This window comes from Sciurus carolinensis, chromosome 7 (genome assembly GCF_902686445.1).
Source record: "Sciurus carolinensis chromosome 7, mSciCar1.2, whole genome shotgun sequence".
Lineage (NCBI taxonomy): Eukaryota > Metazoa > Chordata > Mammalia > Rodentia > Sciuridae > Sciurus > Sciurus carolinensis.
This window is the reverse complement of record NC_062219.1, coordinates 100,761,511-100,780,927: the sequence shown is the minus strand read 5'-3', so window position 1 is coordinate 100,780,927 and position 19,417 is coordinate 100,761,511. Positions and strand designations below refer to the sequence as shown.

Genomic DNA, 19,417 nt, shown 5'->3' with positions numbered 1-19,417 from the left:
CCCAGTGTTTGCTTACTTCAATGCACATGGTCTAGCCATTAATTAGCATTTGTTTAGCTCATCAAGTAACTGAATCCTCAAAGCAGAGTTGTTTAACTCACGCGAATGATATTTCAGAGGTTTATTTTTCTTCTTCTGAACCTTACTAATTTTCAATATCAATGGTTAAATGTGTTATATGAGCTTGCCTGTATTTTTGCCTGATTGCTCATTCATAAATCATCCAAGGAAATTTGGAAAATATTCAATAACAAGAGAACTTCTTTGTTTTCTTTCTAGATAACATGAATGAGGATGATAAATTCAAATGGAATCTAACTACTCCTTCCTATCATGGTAATGTTTATAAGTGATCATTTTTATCTGCCTTGTAAATAACTGGACAATGCAATTTAAAAATAGTTACCAAGCTTCTTCAATTTAGGCCAATAAAAAAAAAATTATGTGGGTAACAGTTCCAATATAACAATTTTTTTTTCACTAATTGCTGCTTTGTCCTTCCATCATCTATTCATAGATGCTCTGAGGAATACTTAACAGTTGAAACCAAATTCTAGATTTTGATTAAGTTTTACATATGATTTCATCACATAAAATAGTGATGAAAATAAGTAGTTTGAAAGTAACGATGTTTGTATAGTCATGTGGTGGTGGTGAGGAGGGGGCTAGAATTCCCATATATCTGTGTTTTCCAGAATGTAAACACATTCATAGGCTAGAATAATTACATAGACCTTCAGTGGAGATTTCTATCCCCTTCCAGTAATATGCAAAAGAACTAGAATGATTTTGATAAGCCAATTAATTCACCATAAACTATATAGTTCAAATGCAAGTTCTGAAAATTGATTGTCTACATTTGAGAGACGTGGACTCAGAGATTTTCTAGTACAACTTGATTTGGGCTCAATACATTTCCCATCACTCTAGATCACAATATATATCCAATATAGATGAAAGATATTTCAAATACCCCACTGCTCAGGTCTCAGGCTATTCATACTTACTCTAAAGAAAGGAATGTTTACCAAACATGGTACATTGGTACATCATTATATTTTGCTCATAAACTTCTCACAATTTCTGTAGATTCTAAATATGCAGTTTTGTGTTTACTTTTCCATGACCTGGGAGTATTAATTGCTTTCAGGATTCAATGGGATCCAGTCCTGTTTGGAAGTGGCAGAGGAGTGTGTAGGGGATGTGGTGTGTAATGCGCAGTTGGCCTCTTACCTTAAAGCATGCTCAACAAATGGAGATCAGTGTGATGTGAAGCACTGCCAAACAGCCATACGGTTCTTCTATCAAAATATGCCTTTTAACGTTGCCCAGATGTTGGCTTTTTGTGACTGTGCTCAATCTGATATACCTTGTCAGCAGTCCAAAGAAGCTCTTCACAGCAAGCCATGTGCGGTGAACATAATTCCACCCCCTACTTGCCTCAATGTAATTCACAGCTGCCGAAATGATGAATTATGCAGGTGAGTAAAAACATGCATACCTTACTTTCTTATTTCGGCACCTTATTTGTTACAGTCCAGTCCTAACACTTGATCCCATTACATTAGCTGGAGTTCCCACTATTATCCAATGTGGTGTAAATAAAGCCAGACAATTCCTAGTTTTGAATCAGTGGTGCATGTGTAGTGACCTTTTTGAAATTTTAATGCAGAATAGATTTTTATAATAAAGAAATTCAGTAAGTCATGAAATCATATTTTTAATTATATATTCAAGTTGAACTAAAGAAGTGGTTAACAGTCCAGGTTTGTATAACACTTTTGGAAATTTTTTTTTTTTGAATGATTCTATAAGGCTGACAAATGTCCTAGAATTTTGGTAGGTGATGCTTTGACCTTCAGAATAAATCCCTTCTGTGTTAGGCTTTAGATCATGAAGAGAAATTAGCCTGAACATGGTTTGGACATTCCCAGTACCCATGTATGCCATGATGCCAAAAATGTACCCATTATCCTGTCCCTAACCTCACACTCTGGATTCTTGGGGACATAATGTTGGTCATTTATTTGTTCATTTAAAAAAGAAAAAGAAACTTAATGAAGCACCTATAGTACTCTAGGCATCAGTGAGTATGTGATAAAAATGCCTGTCCTGGGCAGTTTGCCTTCCAATGGGGGAAGACAGATAATAAGTAAGCACAAGGTATGTGATAGTATAAGGTAATGATTCTTTTGGAGATATAAAAAAAGAGAACAGAATAAAGGAAATTGTGAATGGGTCAAAGGAGTTGAGATGTGAATGCAGAGATCTCAATAGCAAGCATTTTACCATACCTGAAGGAATGAGGGAATGGATCTCTCAGTACATATCTGAAGAGATACCATTGGCTTGGTATCTCTTTCAGTGTTGAGGAAGAAATATGAGTGACATGGGCAAACAGCATGAGGATGGGGCATGCAAGGGGAAAACAACAGGCAATGAGGCCAGGAATTAAATTGGGTGGGGTTGGGGCAGGCCTGGATAACTAGGGCCCTAAGTGATTCTACAATGTTTTTGGCTTTTATCACAAGTAAAATGGAAAGGTACTGGAGGGTTTTGAGCAGAATTATGAATGATCTGGCTCCTTTCTTAAAACTTTCACTCTGACCCCCATCTGAGACTAGGCTACCTATACAGGTAATCACTCTTGGGAACCATAAATTTAGTACAACATTCTGACTCTTTCTTTTCTTCACTAGTCCTCATTAGCACATATTGTTGTATGTTCAAGATACAAATTTATCTTTTATATGGTCATAAATCTATAGTTCCAATAGGACAGGAGTAAGAACGTGCAGGAAAGAACAACAGTACCAAAGAAACTGAATAAATCAAAATTATTTGTAATATTGATGATATAGGTGTAGAAGTTTTATTTAACCAATAAAATTTATTTAGATCACAGTATGATAGCTTAGAACAAAATTGGCCATATTTTTTCTCTTGCTTCCATCACTGGCAAAAGACTAAAAGATTTAATGATGTCAACTTCCTGATGTTTCTTTGTAAACTGCTTTCATTTAGCCTTCTATCTCCATTTTCTTACTATTAGTCCTTCCAGTTTTCAGAATAGTTCCAGATCTTGTAAACATTTGTCAAAAAGGTAACTGCTTCCTTGAAATGTACATTCTATGAGATATATGGTAATTATCTTAGCTGAGTAATAAAACATTGACATATTCTTCCTCTTATCATAGGATTCACAAAAGGTTTTTATTTAAGGACGTAGTCATGAAAATGCATACCCATTATTTTAAGGCTTAACTATTTATCATGATGAATACTAAAGTCAATGATAAAAATTAGTTTTTTTTTTAATAATGTAGTATATTTATGCATAGTATTAGGGTTCATTTTGATATAATTATACAGGTATAGAATGTAATTTTCTCCAATTCGGTCCCCCGTACTTCCCCATATCCTCCTCTCCTCCCTTCCCTTGTCCCCTTTTCTCTACTGGTCTTTCTTCTGTGTATAGTTTTTTAGTGTATTTTTTTACACACACACACACACAACATGTACACACACATATACACATATAAAGATGAAATGCACTATGGTATATTCATAAATGTACATAGGATAGTTTGGTCAGTTTCATTCCACCTTTACCCTCTTTTCCCATTTCTCCTTCCTCCCTCTCTATCCCCTTCCTCTATTTTCATTGGATCCTCCTACTTATTTTTTCCGTTCTTATTTTGGACTAGATTCAACATGTAAGTGAACACATTCAACACTTAATTTGGGGTTTGTCTTAATTCACTTAGCATGATGGTCTCCAGTTCCATCCATAATTTCATTCTTTTTTATGACTGAGCAAAACTCCATCGTGTGTATATGACACATTTATAATGCGATTTAGAACTTTTAAATGGATTTATTCCAAAAGTACTTATTAGTGAACTACTGTATTTCATTGATATATCATACAAATTTTTTATACATTTTAACATCTGAAATATCTGAAATGAGTCTTTAGATCAATGACAAGAAAATATTTTTCTTAATGCAGTTGCCAGTGGGTGTTTTTAGTTGTATATAACAGTGGTAGTATCTCTTGAAATTAGAGAAATGCAAGCATATTTGACTACATTATTTTTATCACTAAGAGACTCTATCTAAAAATCTATTTATCTATCATCTATTTACCTACCTATCTATTATCTATAAACACTAATAATGAAACCTAATAATATTTTAACTAGTCAGCACCAAAGGAACACCACTCTTTTAAACCAATACCTGTGAAAACACCAGATGTTGTTCCATAGATGCATACATGACTTTTCCTGACTCTAGTGCCGGGAACTGATGTATACTACCTCTGTATCCTGAAATCATTTGCATGCAACATTCAGAATATGATATTTCTGAGCCTCCATCTCAATTAACAGATTTTAATGGCAAGTGATAGAACATGCTGTTATAGTCTTGAGAATCTGATAGATCCTCTTATATTAACCTTCCCTTGGTATCAGCATCTTCTCAGACTGGTAGAGTAGGTGATTTTTCTCTACAAGATCTCTAATGTTTAAATACCTGTCCAAAGTGTTTGGTGCAAGATCTGAAACAGGGTAAGCACTAAATTCATATTTTTCCCTTTACTTTTGTGTACTTAATTTTTATATTTTAATGAACATATCCATATCTCTTCTTACATTATTTCTGTCTTAGATTAGTTCAGAGAGTAAGGACTGTGTGTCTTCAATTTCCTTTCACTATGTGCAAAATATCCCTTAATGAATACTTTATAGAGGCAATGGAAATATTATACAATATTAGTATTCTATGTAAAAAGACAAATCCTCTCATTTTCTCAACCAAATTCTGCCTTAGGGAGATTTCCAGAATTTATATTAAATTATTGCTAATGTAATTCAGATGAAAAAAATAAGACTCCTAATGGAAAACACTTTATCACTTCCTTTTTTGTGGAAGAGCTTGTATGTGGGCAAATCAGGACCTTGGGTCTTAAAATAAAATTTATATCCTTGTTCCAGATTCCCAATTCAGGTAGGGGTTTGAAACTCCTTTAATTTTTGAAAAGTTGAAAGGAGCCAATATAAAGGCCATTTCTAACATATCTTGTCTGATATAGAGATTCACTGGAAGCTGAGATTACTTTTTTGCCAATTATATGTTTAGGAATTTATAGGTAATTATAACACATTGTGTTTTAATCCATATGGCTTCAAAAAGTAGTGAAAAAAGTATTTGTTTAGAAAAAATTCTACCTACTTTAAATCTCTATAACACTCATTTATTTTAAGAGTTACGGTGCATTTACAAAATGTGGTTACATTTTGGAATATGGTACATTTTAATGTACAGATATTACATAAACCACATTTTGTTACATTTTTCAATGTAACTGAAAATTAATAGCAAAATAAAATGAAATAATTCATTTTTAAAAATTATTTTTAAACACTTCATTGTTTGAACAATAAACCAAAATAAAAAATTGCAGAATATCAAAAAAATAAAGATAATGAAAAGTGCCATGCATCAAAACATTTCAAACCAAAAATGAAAATTTAGTATAAAAAGTTTTGCCAAGTTAAAAATGTTGATTTCCAATGAATTAGGTGTTTTCGTACCAAAGTATTTTTATTTTATTTTATTTTTTTATTTTTATTTTTGCAGTGCTGGGGATTGAACCCAGGGCCTTGTGCTTGTGAGGCAAGCACTCTACCAACTGAGCTATATCTCCAACCCCAAAGTATTTTTATTTCTAATGAATTATTTTTTAGTTCATTATTCAGGCAAATGTTCACTATGATTTTCTGAATGAAATAATTTATACAACTTAAACTCAATAGAACCCATATTTTTTTAAATAATACATGTTAAAATTAATAAATAATAAAATAATAAAATAAACATCACTCAGGATCAGATTTATTCTCTATCAACTTCCTGAAAGACTATTCATACTTTTAAAACTCATATTCACAGAATCTTTTTATATATTCATTAAAGGTACATATGTGTTCTGACCTCAGAATTATATATTTAGGAAATTAGTAGTATTTTCTTAATTATACATTTTATTAAATACTAATAAACTTCCATCATTGTATTGAACAGTTGATCTTTTAAGATGATTTAAATGTGAGATTATTGAGAACAATGTGACTTTTTACTTTTTTAGCCAAGTAGTTCTCTGTGGATAAATAAGCTCACATGTGTTGTGTACCCTGAGGGCTTCCATGTACTAATGATGGTGATCTTTTTAAGAAAGGGAAGAAAGTCATTTTAGGTGATAAATATTAAGTTGGAAGATTAATATCCTTTGTTATATTGAGAACTGTGACAGTTTCAAAAATGAAATTGTTGAACATTATTTAGAATTTATTAAAAGCTATTACAGCAAGAATCAAATACATGGAAAAGTTATGAATGGATGCATTTCTGAAGAATTTTCTTAGTCATTAAGTAAACTCCTAATATCTTTTTCTTGCTGCCAGAGAATCTCAAAACATTTTGTAAATTCTAATTAGAGTCTGCTCAGAAATGTGAAAAACAGTGTAGCACTAATTCCGTGGGAAAACTGGCTTGAAAGGTCAAACACCTTGTTTGAAATCTCTTGGTGTGGTAAAGTAGCCAAATGCCAGTTACAAAATCATGTTATACTTGAAAAAATAATGCTACAAAATCTCTCAGGTAATTCTGTTTCTTCACTCTTTTTTTCTTTTTCTTTTTTTTTTTTTTTTAAGTCATGCATTACCTGGCCTGTTTTTTTCATTAGTTCTTTTTAGATATACATGACAGTTGAGTCTATTTTGACATATTAGACCTCCATGGAACATAACTTATTCTAATTAGGATCCCCATTCTTGTGGTTGTACATGATGTGGAGTTACACTGGTCCTGTATTGGATTAGACAAAGGGGAATAAAGGGAAGGGAGGGGGGATGAGAATAGGAAAGACAGTAGAATGAATCAGACATTACTTTCCTTCACTCCTTTTCTAGGAGACGCTATAGAACATTTCAGTCAAAATGCTGGCCTCGTGTAACTGGAAAATGCCAGGAAGATGAAACCTGCATCAACATGTTAAGTAATCGGGACCTCACTTGCTCAGGAAGTGATGACTGCAAAGCAGCTTACTTAGGCATCCTTGGGACTATTCTTCAAGCACAGTGCACCTGCAGGAGCACTACACAAAGTGAAGAGTCTTTATGCAAGATTTTTGAGTACATGCTTCATAGAAAATCATGTTTTAGTAAGTTCTCTGAATGAAATCCTATCCCTATCATTCTTTCTTTCTGTCTTTCTATTTGTCTCTTTTTTTCACCATGCAGTGAAAAACTGGTAATACTGCACACAAAGAAAAAGTTCACAAAGACAGTTTGTGTTTGTTATTCACTTTTTAAATCTATTTTCTGATTATGATCTCTGTATTTGCTATCACAATGTGGTAATTTTTAGAAGTTTATGAAATGATTCATTCCTACTTATTATTTTTTGAGTTCAACACCAAAAATATAAAAGGTTTAACTTGTGCTAAGTTATAAACCAGCTCAAAATATTGACTTAAAACAATAACTATTTATTTATAAACTAAATAATAAAACAGTTCAAAATATTGACTTAAAACAACATTTATATGATTACAATTCTGCAGATTAGACTTGGATCTACTGTTGAATTCTTCTGACAGTTTTGTCTGGGTTACTCATGTGACCTCAGCCATCTGGTATTCTATTGAGACTGTATGATCCCAGATGGTGTTTAGCAAGCATCGTTGGCTGGTGTGGTATGGTTCTTCTACAGAGGACCACTTCTGCAGCAATTCTGGGACTCTTTCAGGGTGTCAGCAAAATTCTTAGTACCTAAGATCCAATGTGCAGGAATTTATCAAGTGTCTGCTGTTGTCAAGTTGTAACTATTCCATTGAGTCAAGGAAATCACAAGGTTAACCTCAGAGCCTCTAAGAGAGAAGACTACACAAAGACATGGGTATTCGAGGTAGGAATCATAGAGGGCCATTATTTAACAGTGTTCTCTATACGGCTGCCTCAACCTCTATAAAATGTATTTATCTTTCAATTAAGATTTTTCCCCCTTTGCTCTTTAACATGTCTGCTTATCAATTCTAGTGATAAGGTGATAAACACATTTTCTGAAGTTATTGTGTATTCTAATTTGGAGATAAGAAAATTGAGATTTATGAATTTAAATAATTTGTCCAGATTCTCAAAGAGAGAATGGTCAAGATATATTTTTTTTCTACAATAGAAAGAACCTAAGAATATGAATGTGTTCTAATTCAAAGCCTCTTCTATATCCATCTTCAAGTTCAGTCTCTGCCAACCTCCAGGTCCTAAATCCTCTGTCATTCCTAGGGTCCCTGGTTGAAAGTATTATTTCCAGAAAGAAATAATAGATGTATATTGTTTTTATAGCAAACCAAATCTTTATATTTATGGGAAATTGACAGATATAGATATATATCTATGTCTATATGTATATACAGATGCACACAAGTTTTGAAATTTCTTTTCTTTTTCTTTGTAGATACTTAGAAGGTACAAAATAATCAATATGATCAAACTTATCTGTTTTATGATAGGTAACAGACCCATAATTTTGTTTGTGTTTGGTTTTGTTTCCTAACAATGTCTTCTGTGACTTAGTTTCAATTTCTATATTTAGCATGATGGACATATTTCAACTGAAATCATGATTCAAAGAGAACTGCAGTATTGTACATGTTGTCATATTTTCTTAATAATCTCTGATTAACACTAATTCTGTTTAAACTAAAAGTACTTAAAACAAATGACACATACTATCACAGCAGGACATATCAAATACCTAAATAAATTAAACCAACAGTAATATATGTATTGTTACTTTGGTGAACATGTTAAAGAACATGCATGAAAACATGTATATACTGGTTATTAGCAATAACTCAATTTCTAGAATAGAAGTTCTCCAAAAATGCTGGTCTAAGAATTCTACTTCTATTTTCAAGCTTATTTTTCTCCCACATATTTTCAATTCTTGTTAAACTTGATTTTCATAGTGTTTGACTACTAATGCTTTATGGAGCAAAAATATTTATGGAGAGGTAGTATAAATGGAAATTTAGAATCCATAAACATTGAAGGACTAAGAGAATATTTTGGAAAAACAAAACTTCAAGCCTATTTCCCTTTTTTAAATTCACCTAGTAAGACTATATTTCAGGAAGTTTTCCCTTCAACTTTTACTTGTTGATCCTAAGAGTTTCAAGTGACAGGAATATAGAACTATAGAAACTTTAAAGGCCTAAGTCACAGTTTTTGCTATTGAATCAATAGAAAAAGATTCAAACAAAATCCAAAACCAACCCTTAGGCCTGGCTAGTTCTAACAAAACTTTGTTCCCTGCCCCAAATATACAGAAGTGGCACAAGACAGTTTTGAAGGAAATGTGTATCTAATCATTGACCCTAAAGTCCTTTATCAGCCTCACACTCTCTTGCATTTTCAAGAACATTCATCTTTGCAGCATATTTCCAAGACTCTAGAACTTCTGCATAGTTTTCTCAAAAGAAGCAGAATGGGGTGAAACTCAGGACCTACTTTTGTTTTTAGTTTGTCACATGTGTTTTACCTAGAAGCATGGTTTCTGAAACTTTTTTGCCTTTAGACCACAGTGAGCAATACATTTTATATTAGCTTTTGTGAGCAATGGACTATATTTCTTAGACATTATAATTATTTTATTCTATTTTTTTCAATATTGATCATTACCCTTTGAATTGATTTTGTGATTCACAAATGGGTTGCTATCTGAAGTTTTAAAAAAAAACTTTCTTTGAGTACAAAGTTGTCTGGAAATAATCTACATGGATGTATCAAAGTCAGAATGTTATAAGAATCATAACTAATTATAGAGTAGCTAGCAGTTACCGAGTGTTTAAATTTTGTCACATTTTCGAAATTAATCACATATTCTCACTAACAATTCCATGAGGTAGACACTACTGACTTCTCAGTTTCACATGGGACAGGGAAGAATGGCTTGCCCTGGGACGGTCCCAACCCTGTCTGGCTTGCTTGGAGCCATTGCATTCTCCTGCTTGTGAAATGTAAAGAAACAAGCTCATGTCTGTCCAGCATGCTCCAAAGTCTTATCAGTCAGAAAATGTAGCTCTTTCTCAGAAATAAGATTTGGACACACACTTAAGAGCCTGGTCTGTTTCTTTGTGCAGAACTAGACTGAGGAGGAGAACCTCCTGAACAAACTGTGTTCTGCCACTAGCCTCTACTCTCCTGCTAACCTGTACGTTCATAGCAGACTTACTCTTCTGTCACTTCTATAGCACAGAGTAAATGGAGAGGAGGGATGTGGAAGAGGACCATAGAAATGGGAAAGACTAGTGGATCCATCATGGTTTTCCCCATTCTATTAATGAGTAGGGAAGGTGCACTTCAAGTGGAGAGGAGTGTTCTCTTTTCACCTTGCCCCAAACGGTCTTTTTGGCATAGGAAGTATGTATTTTAAAATAGATATGGAATAAATATGGAAGTATCACCTCTCTGCCTGTAAAACTTCAGCTCCTTCTGTCTGGAAAATTTCCATAAAGGATACCTAATCCCTCATTAATAGTAAGGGAATGGAAAGCATACAATCCATATATGTCCTGAGTTTAAACTTTAAAGACTTTAGAAATAAAAATGTATTCTTCCCACAATCTCATTCTTGAGATCACTAACGTTAGAAAAATCGCTATGTATTCTTTTGGACATTTGTTTGTAATTTGTACATACCTTGAATACTTTGTATGCCCTCAAACACATCACACACACACACACACACACACACACACACATAAACAAAATTTTTTTAGTTAATCAAGCTATATATTTTTTATAGTTTGCCTTTTAAATTTAAAATTAAGCAGTAGACCCATTTTCAAGTACTTAAATATATGGTGACTTAATTCACTTAAAAACTGCATAGTATCTTATAATTGAGCTATACCATAATTATTAACTAATCTCCTATTAATGTGGGAATTAAGGCTGCATGTAATTGTGTATTACAGAAATTGCTATCATAAATGTTATTGTACATTTTGGCTGGCATTTCAATAGAATAGATTTCAAACATTAAGATTACTGGACTGCAAAAAAAATTTTTTTTTTTTGCATTGTTACCTTTGGTAGAAACTGAAACAAAGCATTTGTTCTAATTACATTTTTACAAAAATTTTATTTTAATTTACATTTTTATTATAAATAATGCCAAGTATCTTTTCAGTAGCTATGGGTAATATCCTATTTCTTTTTTATGAATTCATATTCATTGCAAAAAAATCATACTTCTTTAATATTAGTAATGGCACTTTTGTTGCCTGTACATCATTTTATCTAGTTGTGAGGATCCACTAACCTGTACATCTCTTGCAGTAATCTGAATTCATGGCCTCCTCTGGCAAAGTGAAAACCCAGTAGGCAATGGCCTTGGGCTCAGATCTGGAGCATGCCATGTGCTATATGGGTTATATAAAGGAAAATTATTTAACCATTTCTTGAATAATCAACCTTCTTTCCTCAACAGGATAATTTCTCCTGCCTTTTTGAAGAACTGTATTTGATAAATGATTAATAGTTACCAAAGAAAATTTACATCCTACATGTAATCATCAAGAATAAGTGTATTTAGCATTTAGTTCAAGAAAAATAGCATTTGTCATGATCTTTGAACTTTTTAAAATACCCCTCAAACAACCACCTGAATTTAGCATTTATTAATTCCTTGTTTCCCTTTCTAATTCTATCACATTTTAAAACTCTAATCAATTTTTTTTTACTTTCAAATTTTCAAGTTTTATATAAATGGGATTGCATTTGTCTTTTTGCAAATTTATTATCCTCAAATGAAGCCATGTTGTGATGTATAGCTTGCAAATTCCATTTTATTTCTCTGTAATATTGTTTCATAAAAACATCTATAAATGTGATCTTTCATTCTGCTGTTGGGAGATTTTATTTTTCCATTATAAATTATGTAGCATGAACATGATAAAACACAAATGCATCATATTTTGTAGAGCAACAGTTCTCAATCTTTGCCGAACATTTGATTCATTGAGAAATAAAAAAGATCTGATGCCCAATAAACCAATAAAAATCACATTATCTGGTGGCAGGACTTGGATATCAGCAGGAGTGGCTTCTTGTGGCAGTACAGTCACATAAGGCTCTGAGCTCAGACGAGCCCCAAGTTTGGGGTTTAATGCTCTGCAGTCATCATCTTGAAATTCTTAATAATTTTATCTTTGAGTTTGTGTTTTATAAAAGAAGTGCAATGGAACAATGGATCATACTAGAGTGACTTGGAGCCTCAGTTCATGGGTGTTCTACCACCCGCCACTTCTTCTCTTACCAGAGATAAGCAGGCTCCCAGCTGCTTGCTCCCCAACCTTAGGTGCCCTCTGTCTTCCATGCCCCACCAGGGCAACTGCTGCTAGACATTTACTTACTTTCTAAAAATAATACTGAGCCTTGAAACCCATAATATGTATTTTAATTTTATGATTTTCAATAAGTGTTTTATTATTTTCTCAATAAAAATACTCTCTAAATAATTTTCTAAACACTGGCTACATTTCTAGGCATTGTTAAACTTCACAATTGCTATTTTAAGTCATATCTTTTTAGTATTATGTTTTCAAATTCTTTGTAGTTGTATAATAGATATTCAATTAATTTTTATAAATAACTTTTTATGTGGAAATGTTTTAGATACTCATAAATTTTAATAATTTAATTGAATTCTTTTGTGCTTCTTATGTTAATAGCCATATGCTTTTCAACAATCATAGTTTTGTTCTCTCTGTTCAATGCTAATGTCTTTCCTTTCTTTTTGTCCTTCCAACTCTCCTCATAACATCTAGGACTCCCATTTTCATCTCTTACATATTGATGCACTCATTCTGGTCTAGCCACTGGATATAGATACACACACAAAGGCAACTTTCCCATGGGTTATCAGTCACACCCATTTCAGGGATTCTGAAAATCTTTGTTTTATTTATACCATGAATAGTTGAATATTCTTTCTTTGTTGATAAAATTTCCCTCTCCCTTTCTCTCTCTCCCTCTCTCAGCTGTTATTCCTCTGATCCCACTGAATTGTTCTGTGCTTACTCTCTAGGTTTATGAAATTGGCCAACTAATAAAGCTCAGATACAGGCTTTCTCCTAAAGCAACTCAATTCTTCTCTATGAGATTTCTTCCATGGTGACATCATGATTACCTCTACATTGATTTATAATATTTAGGGAAAAGGTCTTTACTAAGTTTTAGGCTAGCTATAAGTATTGTCTTTTGAACTTAATATTGTGTTAGCTGATATAACAAATAATCTCCAGAAGCTCAACGGCTTTACCCAGTGGGAGTTTATTCCTTGGTAATAAATAGTCTAATCAGCATTAGAAGTAGTCATTTAGAGGACCAGTCTCTTCTCCAAATGTACCTTTGATTTAGCCTATGAACTCAGAGTCCTCTTCATGCAGCTGAAGAGAGGGAAAGAGAGTATAGAACACAGTGGAGCCTTTGATGGTTTGGTAGGCAGAAGGGAACATCACTCACACCCATAGTCTACAAACACAACCCACAGGACTACACTTATCTTAGGGAAGGCCAGGAAATATAGTCTGGCTTTGCACCAGGAGGAAAGGTAACTGTGGCTATTAATCAACCAGTAATTCTCTACCATAGTTTACTCTTACTTTTAGAAAATATTAATTTTATTCTTCTGTCATCAAGAGAAGATACTTATCCCTTCCCCCAAGGAAAACATTCCAAAATTCCCCAAATTTACATCTAGTCACAGCTACTGTCTCCAAGACCAGGATATTGCATGATTTGTAATCCAGATTTGTGTTACCTTGAAGTATATAGGCAACCTATGAAATAAAAATGCTGTGCACATCATCCCACCCAACACGAACACTAACACAACACACCCACTTACACATACACTTGTGCTCACACATAGAATACACATCAGGGACATAACCTCAGCAAAATCTTTCTATTCAAAATACAGAAAAATGGGAGTACCACAGCATACAATAATGAGATCCTGCTGGATAGGCATGGAGAAACCTTTCTGGCAATGGGATTTCCTTAATTAGATCCTGGGTTGGATATATATTAAGAACCACCTCTGTGTCTTCCATGTTGTCCTAAGGTTCTGCCTAGACCGTTTTTCTCCATGATCATATCTGAAGTAGGTTAGAGGTAGGGTGCCTTCCTTGGGGAATATGGAGCTCTGATAGAACAATTTCTGCTCAGACAGTTACAGAGATTTGAAAGATCTTTTAAAGTTGAATAGTCACAGGTTTTTTGCACACAGCCTGGTGATTTCTTTGGGAATATAATCTCTTAAACATGTTTTAAGTTTCTACTCTATTTGCTTTCAGTCAGTTTCATATGCCAGTACCTACAATAAAAAAGTATTTTCTTGAATTAGGTCCCAAGTCTGCCTCATTTCCTTGCTTCCTCACCTCTGTGCTGCTCTAATTTAATGTTTTAAACTAATCTGAAGAATGAACTTGAGTGTAAAGGATACCCTTTCTCTTCCTACATAGTCTTCCCTGCATAGTTGAGGCAATAAGTTTAACCTGGAACTACAAGACCTTTTATAATTGGAATTACTGTTTTATCTCTTGTTGTTTAGGACCTAGGAGCACTCAGTTTTTCCTCATTAGAGAGTTCTAATTTTAGTCCTCTCATCTCTGCTTGAAGACCAGCCAGTTTCTACCTGAATTCATCATTTTACTGGAAAACCATGCAAAATTCTGTCTAATCAACTCAAACTGTCACTCTTGTTCTCTGAAACCACCTCATTTAGTGCTAGGTGAATATTTTATCTCCTGTTTAAATTGTGCCAGGTGGTTTGCCACTGTCAAATCAAAAGGGCTCTCTATCTTTTCATCTTCTGGTAGGCATTTCCTCACTACCTGACTGCTACACAGTCTTGCACATTTCATGGCTGTATGAAATCTGGCAGTATCTCCTTTTCAAGGTGCCAATTATATAGGCTAAGCCATCACTAGCTTCTATAACTGACAATACTCCAGATTTCAGTAGACCAACACAAGAATTAGTCTCTCAACTAATATAAATAAAATATAATTACACAGGGAAGAGTTGGGTGACATTAAAAGAGGAGTTTAGGTGTCATTCAGCTATTTAGTGATTCCAAATGCTTCCACTGAGTGGCTGCACCTCTTCTAAGTTCACAGATACTTCTTCATTTATCCTGCTAATGCAGAAGAGATCCATGGATACTTTCATGGACCAGTTGCAAGAGCATTGCACATCTTTCGCATTTGAACATATTTGCAGGGGAAACTGGGAAAAGTAGTTTAGACTTGTACCCAGTAGAAAGGAAAATGAGTTTGGTGAGTAGCTAGTCAGTCTCTGCTACAGTTTCTCTAACAAACATATGAAGTAATCTGACTACCTAAAATTGATCCTATTTTATTATCATCAGGACTGCACTCATATATGCTGGAACATTTGAAATCATCTTTGAACATATCTGTTGTACCAGCTGGAAAACAAAACATAAAGCAAAGGTTTATGCATAGTATTTTATTCGGGAACACTTTTTAAAGAAAAGGGTAAGTGAATAGTCAGTACAAATACATGGTATTGAGTTATCTTCTAGTTCAAGTAACTAAAACTTATTCCTTTTAGAATATTTTATGATGTTTTCTGAAATGCATTAAATATCTATTTTTACAGGGAGAAAAAAAGAAGAAAATATTTACCATTTGAAGCCTGTCCTTCACTTCTATGGGATATCCCCATGAGCCTTGATTTCTAGTTTTCTCATCTAGTCTATGCATGAATGCTGAACAGAGACCCATGTTCCATTGATACTGCAGAAGCATAAAATCATGCGGGAAGGAAGAATAAGGCATATGGCAAAGTACAAGGTGAAGCACTGCACAAGGATATATATAATCGGACATTCTAGGACACTTATTGATGGCAAAGAATAAAGGAAAATCCATATCCAGAGTAGATATAACTTAGAGTAGGGAGGCATCACTTCTTCCTTCAAAATAGAAGGATTATGGTTTTGTTAATCTACCACTAATCTGCCCAAATAAAAACTCCATATAAGTCTTTGCTGATGATGGTAGATTTGTCATTCAGCATTAGCAGAACCTTGATCAACCACCTTTAGGAAGAGGAAATACTCTCTTTTGGACCCATGTATAGCCACAATTCTTGCCACCATAGCTACTCTCTTCACAGCACAAGCACAGGGTGGTAGCAGTGAGAGCCTAGCTGACATCCTCTGGATAGATCACTAGTTTATATGCTTTTTGGAAGACATTTTCTGTGGTAGATACTCTCTGCTGGGTATTAATCTGAAATACGGAAATCTACCCAATTTGTACCATTGCCACCATCCTTCCATGTGTCACTTCCCCTAATTCCTTTGTCTAAAATCTTTCATGTTTACTCTTTTCATCCCTTTGACCAAGATGTGAAGTGAATCTTACTTCTGTCCACTTCTCTTTCCTAACCTAGTAAACAGTCAAGAATATTGTTCATTCTCTACCTGTGGGCAAAATTTCCTTCTCCACTGTCCTCTAGGGCCATCTCTGTGTTTGTAGTGTGTAGATACTGTCCATTTATAGTGAGTATTTCACTCACCTTTCTGAGAACCTATGACTTAATTGAACTACTAATACTCAGAAGGAACTTTATTTCAAAAGGTAAGTAGTCCTTATAGTACATAGCATGACCTTGCTCTGGGAACCCAAGGGGTCTGTGTGGTAACTCTTTATAGGGCTTACCAGAGATATACCATCCAGAGAGCTTGATTGAGATTAAGTATATGAAGTTCCTGCTACATAGCACATATTATATACATTTTAAACACTTAACTTTAAAACCATTGTTTTGGTTCTGAACTGAGGACTGAACAATTGGATTCTTTTTCTTTTCTTTCTTTCTTTGTGTTATGAATACCCATTGTTAGGAGTTTCTAGTAAGCTTTCACCGGAGCTAACTGATTTCCAAATTCTACTGGGAGCAGTCTTTCTATTGTAAATGAAAAACCTAATGGTCACCATGACAATCCCAAAGTATAGAGGAGTATTAATGAATGTTGAAGTTTTAGTTCTCAAATCCAATAATCCTCAGAAACATTTAGAGAGTTTGTTTAAAATATAGATAGTTTGCACTACTCACAGTAATTCTAAATCAGTAGGCCAGGGGTGGAACTCAGAAATCTGTATTTTTAAAAAATCACACAGGTGGTTCTGATTTTGGCCAAGTTTGGGAACCACTGCTCTAATCCACATGTGGGAAAAATCCGGTCACCAGCCATAGGTCCCAGAGCCTCTTTTCACTCACACCTCCCAGGGAATGAGAAACGTCTGTACTGAGAAAGTCAGGAGTAATAAGACTAATACTGCACAGCTCTCAAGGTGGCCTGCTTCACCTCAGTGCCCCCAAACAACTATTGATATGTGTTAGCCACTCAACAAATAGCAAACAAAAGAATGAGTGATTGAATGAATGAATGAACTGATGTCTACCACTGTCAATGTCTGTGGCAGCTCTGTCTTTAAATACCACTGTTTTACTTTCCCTTATTAGAACCCTCGTAATCATACAGCTTCCCTATTAAGAATCTCAATCCTTTTATGTTTCCATTTAAGCTGGAATTTTCAATTCAAATATGTGAGCAAAAGAATCAGGAATTAACAGGATCAGGCTGCTGCTGCTCACTTTAAGAAAAACATTTCAAGCCACTTTTATTTTCCAATACTTACCCTCTTTACTGATCTACCTTCAAAAGTTCTCAGAGATAAGGAACTATTTTAGGTTCAATCCTTGGGTGTTATCAACAGTGTAAATAAGCGATTGATCCTAACATATTTTTGCTCTTAAATGTGTATATCCCCTTAAAGACCTGCTATGGCAAGCTCCATCTCATAATATCAGGATGACAGAAGGTTGTTCCCAGGAGATTTGTAGAACCAGCTGGCTTTCATGAAATACTAATACATAAACTCCTAAAAATGTGTATAGTCTTAAAAAAAGACTGCTTCTAATTTTTTCTTGTTTCTATCCTTCAATTTTTGCATAGCCCTACTTCTTACCCAACTGTCTCTTGATGCCTATATTTGATATCAAGGTACGAGCAAGACTTTAATCTCATTTGTCGGCATTCAGTGGATAGATGATTTATGTGGCTGCATTTCATCTTGCCTTACATTTCATCTGTCTTTTCCAGTGAAGGCCTACATCTAAAATAACATTCCATTAGTATTTTTGTAGAAGGTCTTTGAAGCGCACACACATGCACACACACACACACACACACACGCACACACACGTGAAGGTCCATAACATGTAGTTTTTGTATTTTGTTCTGAACTGCATAAAATTCACATTTATTTTTAGCAAAATAATTTAAAGACTGTGAAAGTGAACTGATTCAAGCTCAAACTCATGTTGTAGAACTCTTATCTTAATTTTTGTTGTCATCTGATTGCTGATTGTCTAAGAAAGGAAGATTATAAATTCTGAATAAAAAATGAGGTAAGAGAATTGTGAAAGATATGTCCATTGCAAAAGTCTCTTTTCTCTTTCTGTCATGCATGTGCACGTGCACACACACACACACACACACACACACACGACATTCTCTTGTAGCCAATTCATATGTTAGTATTCCAGGAGCTTTATGTTGAGTTTTGGCTTTAAATAAATCACTTCATCTAGCCAAAACCACTGACTTTTTCTTGGTTTCTACACAAAACTCTAATTCAAGTCTAGTTTCCTTCAAATTCAGTCCAGGTGCTAAAAAAGTCTTCTGGTTTTCCAAGGAACATTCAACAGAATTTTTCTACTCTGTGTTCATATTTATAAAATAGTCTCTAAACAGTCCAGTGTTTTGTATTTTCTGGATTAAAGTGGCTCCATGGTGAATTTGTAGGCCATCAAATTCATAGACACTCACTTATAAATGTATGTTTTTCCTTTTAGAAATCAGTGATTATTCCTCTAGGATCTTGTTTTTCATTATTTGCAAACTCTTTTGAATTCTTTAGAGAACAGGCATGTGTATTTTAAGTTAGCAATAAAAAGAATAATAAAAACAAATAAACCATTTCTTTAAAATGAGTTTAGTTACCACTAAATGTAGAAATTTACATCCATGGCAAATTCTGTAATGTTTGGCTTTTATGCTCTTGAATTTATAGACTTAGATTTCTGGATATTTCTTTGGGTTGGGTCCTCAGGGGTAAATCAGCATATTTAACCTTTATTAGCTTTCAAATCTAAAATATAAACCAAGCCCCTTATTCCACTCCCCTTTTCCCCCAAGCCAACTCTTGAATTTTGATTAAAAACCATGAACAATAATG

The 19,417-nt window shown here is 34.0% G+C and overlaps 1 protein-coding gene across 1 annotated transcript in view; it reads left to right on the top strand.

Annotated features, from left to right (window-relative positions):
- Gfral (GDNF family receptor alpha like) overlaps positions 1–19,417 on the top strand; it is a 61,177-nt gene that overhangs the window by 19,513 nt on the left and 22,247 nt on the right. Inside the window, exons 4-6 of the mRNA XM_047559198.1 lie at positions 280–336; positions 1,151–1,481; positions 6,978–7,228. Of these exons, the coding sequence (XP_047415154.1) occupies positions 280–336; positions 1,151–1,481; positions 6,978–7,228 (639 nt within the window). The remainder of the gene's footprint in view (positions 1–279; positions 337–1,150; positions 1,482–6,977; positions 7,229–19,417) is intronic.